We start from the raw sequence: 3,407 nt of genomic DNA, 5'->3' as shown, positions 1-3,407 counted from the left end.
AAAAGTGCTGCTGTAAACTCAAATGAATGACTTGTATCGTAGCTATGTGTGTCTGCAGGCTCACCTGCTGCAGAGTCAGCCGCTCCGCTCACTCGTGTTGTAAAACCTTGTTCCAGGTTTGCGCCACCTGCTTCGACCTGTCGGTCAGCCTGCTGCGAGTGCTGGAGATGACGGTCACTCTGGTACCGGAGATCTTCCTGGACTGGTCCCGTCCCTCTGCAGAGCTGCTGCTCAGACGACTGGCTCAGGTAATTCACACAAACGTCCGAGTGCTTCACAGAGTGGCTGCTTTCGTTTGGTGGATTTCTCTTGTTTGCCAGCTTCCAATTCAGTGAGGTTATGTTTAAAAAGAACTAGTTTGCACGACGTTTCGTGCTTCTATCTCTCGGAACGTCCACACTGTAAGGCGGAGGCCTGAGATCGTTTAAATATGGAGATAACGGCGCACATCTTTAGTCTCTCCTGGAGACATTCGTAGTGTGACAGACCTCAGTAGGGCTGTACAAAACAGTCATTTTTCAAATCGATTAATCTAAAGACCGATTTTGTGTATTCTAAAGAAAACAAAATGCTGCCTATTACTCGATTAACATGAGAATTTATCCAAAAATAAATATCAAACTTGTCTAATCAATACATCTATATTTTATTCAATCATCCTGATGAAGCACATTAGAATAATGACAATAGCAGCAGATCATAAAATGAATCAAATTTCCACGTCACTGATAATAACAGAAACGGACATTAATTAGGCTACTTTACTCCTCGTGCTCATAACGTGCCGTGCTCATGGGGAGACAGAAAGTAAAGAGGATTTGCGGTGCTGCCGTCAGCGCTCTAGGATAATTTCCAGTTCACAGAGCTCACGGAGCTGCGCGTTGTTGAGTGTCCGTCTAAAATACTCTCAAACTTCAGGCGCGGTCGAAGGCGCGGTCTTGTAGCTGCAGCTTGTCCGGGGGAATCCCACCAACACCGGATGCAGCGACGCTTTGAGTCGCCGTGTTTACGTAACCGATTACGTCGATGAATCGCCCCCCCCAGCACTAGACTTCAGCTGTTCACGTGAGAAGTGACAGTCAAGTAAAGACTGAGAAAGAGGTCTGAGAGAGAAGTTCAAACCCTGACACCTACGTCGCCTCCATGCGGCTGATCAGCGGAAAGTTTATGAAAGTGTTGCTGTGACGCATTCTGCCACAGACACGTGCAGTCAGGCTGCGGTGGTTAGAGAAGTGAGCTCGTGACCAGTTCCAGTCAATTCCAGACCAGCATGATAAATCGGGGGGGGGGGGGATGTGACCAGGCTGCACTGGCCCCTCCCTCATTACCACCACGGAGGAGCCTTCGAGCGAGGCCCTTTACCCCGTCTGCTCCAGTGGACAGCCTCCAGTTTATTCAGCAAACAGCTCCAGGCCTGTGTGTCACAGCACACCTTCAGTCCAGAACCCTGTCTACTCATCCAGCAACTCGGTTCTCCGGCTCTGGATGACGTTATCATGAGTAGGAGGTCTTATTTTGAAGTAAAGGCAAACTAAACAGTGACGATTCCTCCACCAACCTGCATGTTTTTATCTGAAATCACATCATCACAATTATAAGAAAAGAGCCAGTTTACCTGACTTTAAATGACTTCCTGTTTGTGCTTCACAATAATAAACGTCTGGTTCCTGATCCGGCTGTCGCTAAGCTGCACTTCTGCAGTTCAGGATTTGAGGACTTGTTGCTATGACAACAGCTCTCGTGCCAAATCATCAATACCGCAGCGCATCCTCATCTTCTGTGTGGCGGCGAGGTCTCCCTGAAAATGAACTCTATTCCAGCCCGACAGGAAGAGAGAGAGAGTGAGTGAGAGAGAGAGGCGACGCCGCCGCCGCCGCCGGACTCACATGAACCCGTTTTCGTTTGTCTTTCAGCTGTTGAACCAGGTGCTGAACAGAGTGACGGCAGAGAAGAACCTGTTTGATCGCGTCGTCAACTTGAGACTGCCAGGTACACGCACACACGCACACACACACACACACACACATACACACACACACACGCCTTAGTTCATTCAGGTCAAGTTATGTCATCAGAGCTTTATTACTGGGAAACAGACGTTTACGTTGCCAAAGCAGGTGTGAAATAAATAAAGTGTGAATATTTTTAATAATAATAAAAAATGTAACAGTAAAAAAATACTAGTAACTGAGCTGAACTATATAAAAACATTTAATTCATATAATTGTGTGTGTGTTGCAGGTCTGGAGAGCGTAGACCACTACCCCATCCTGGTGGCTGTTACAGGCATCCTGGTGCGAATCCTGGTGGACGGAGACAGACAGGGGTAAGATCCTATTTTTCTGTTTGACTGCGAACTGGATTTGTACCCATAATGCCCCTGAGCTGCTGTCCCTGCAGTAGGTCGCCCCCTGGTTAGCGTTAGTCAGCCCTCTGACATGCAACATGAAGCACAGCTGGTGTGAGCGAACGCTGCTTCACTTTTTAAAACCGCTCTAATCTGGTTTATTCATTGATCAGCTACTTCAGCAGTGAAACCAGAGACCAACCAACACTGTGGAGCTGCTCTCGGATCAGCTGAATTTTATTTAGATGTTGCTGCAGCGTTGGAGGCTTTGCAGCTGCAGATTTGTTGTCTTAGATCCGAACCCTGATCCGAACCCTGAACCCTCACAGACTCAGCTGACGTCACGAGTTTGGGACTTTTTAGTAGACTTCCTTTACGTCCGAGGCACTGAAGGGACCGACGGCTTGATCTGAACGTCCTGCAGAGTAAACTGATTATTTGAAGATTACTTGCCTCACACACGTCTTTTTTCTTCTTGTAGCTTCCATGTTTGTTTACCTTTTTAAAAAAAATGCAGGCTTCTCCTGGTAACCCCGTGTTTAACGCCACGGCGCTATGAACTCTGGGTGATTCCCTCAGGCAGAGTCTGCAGAGGTCGGCTCATTAGGTCGTCCTGCGGTTCAGTGCTCCACTCTGATCTCTGTGGTTGAATCATATTCAATAATAACAAAATACTTTTCCTTCGTCTCGCAACGCTAATTATTGAGTTGTTAAATCCGAAATGTGCTGGAGGCTCTGCTTCTTTGAGCGACTCCCCTTTTCTCGGCCTGTTCAGCCGTTGGACAAACTCATCCGTCTTTACAAAGCAAACAGTCTCTGGTTGCAGCATTTTAAATATGTGCATTTGCTGCTTGTCTCCGTCTAACTGAACTGGACAAAACAAGACATTCGAATGCGTCTTCATTTTACAGAACAAACGATTAATCGAGAAAAGAATCTGTAATTGCATCTTTAGGTAAATCGAGAAGCTTCCTCCTGTTTCAGCAGAACGGTGAATGTCAGCTGTTGGACGTGGACTCTCTGCTGTTTGTGTATCGGCAGCAGAAGTGAGGAAATCATT

The 3,407-nt window shown here is 47.0% G+C and overlaps 1 protein-coding gene across 1 annotated transcript in view; it reads left to right on the top strand.

Moving 5' to 3' along the window:
- The window catches only part of LOC123956638 (E3 ubiquitin-protein ligase RNF123-like), a 160,751-nt gene that overhangs the window by 56,607 nt on the left and 100,737 nt on the right, over positions 1 to 3,407 (top strand). The window contains exons 31-32 of the mRNA XM_046028981.1: positions 1,914 to 1,989; positions 2,242 to 2,326. Coding sequence (XP_045884937.1) covers positions 1,914 to 1,989; positions 2,242 to 2,326 — 161 coding nt within the window. The remainder of the gene's footprint in view (positions 1 to 1,913; positions 1,990 to 2,241; positions 2,327 to 3,407) is intronic.

This window comes from Micropterus dolomieu, linkage group LG18 (assembly GCF_021292245.1).
Source record: "Micropterus dolomieu isolate WLL.071019.BEF.003 ecotype Adirondacks linkage group LG18, ASM2129224v1, whole genome shotgun sequence".
NCBI classification, from domain to species: Eukaryota; Metazoa; Chordata; class Actinopteri; order Centrarchiformes; family Centrarchidae; genus Micropterus; species Micropterus dolomieu.
Note: the sequence above shows the minus strand (reverse complement) of the source record. Positions and strands in the feature narration are given on the sequence as shown.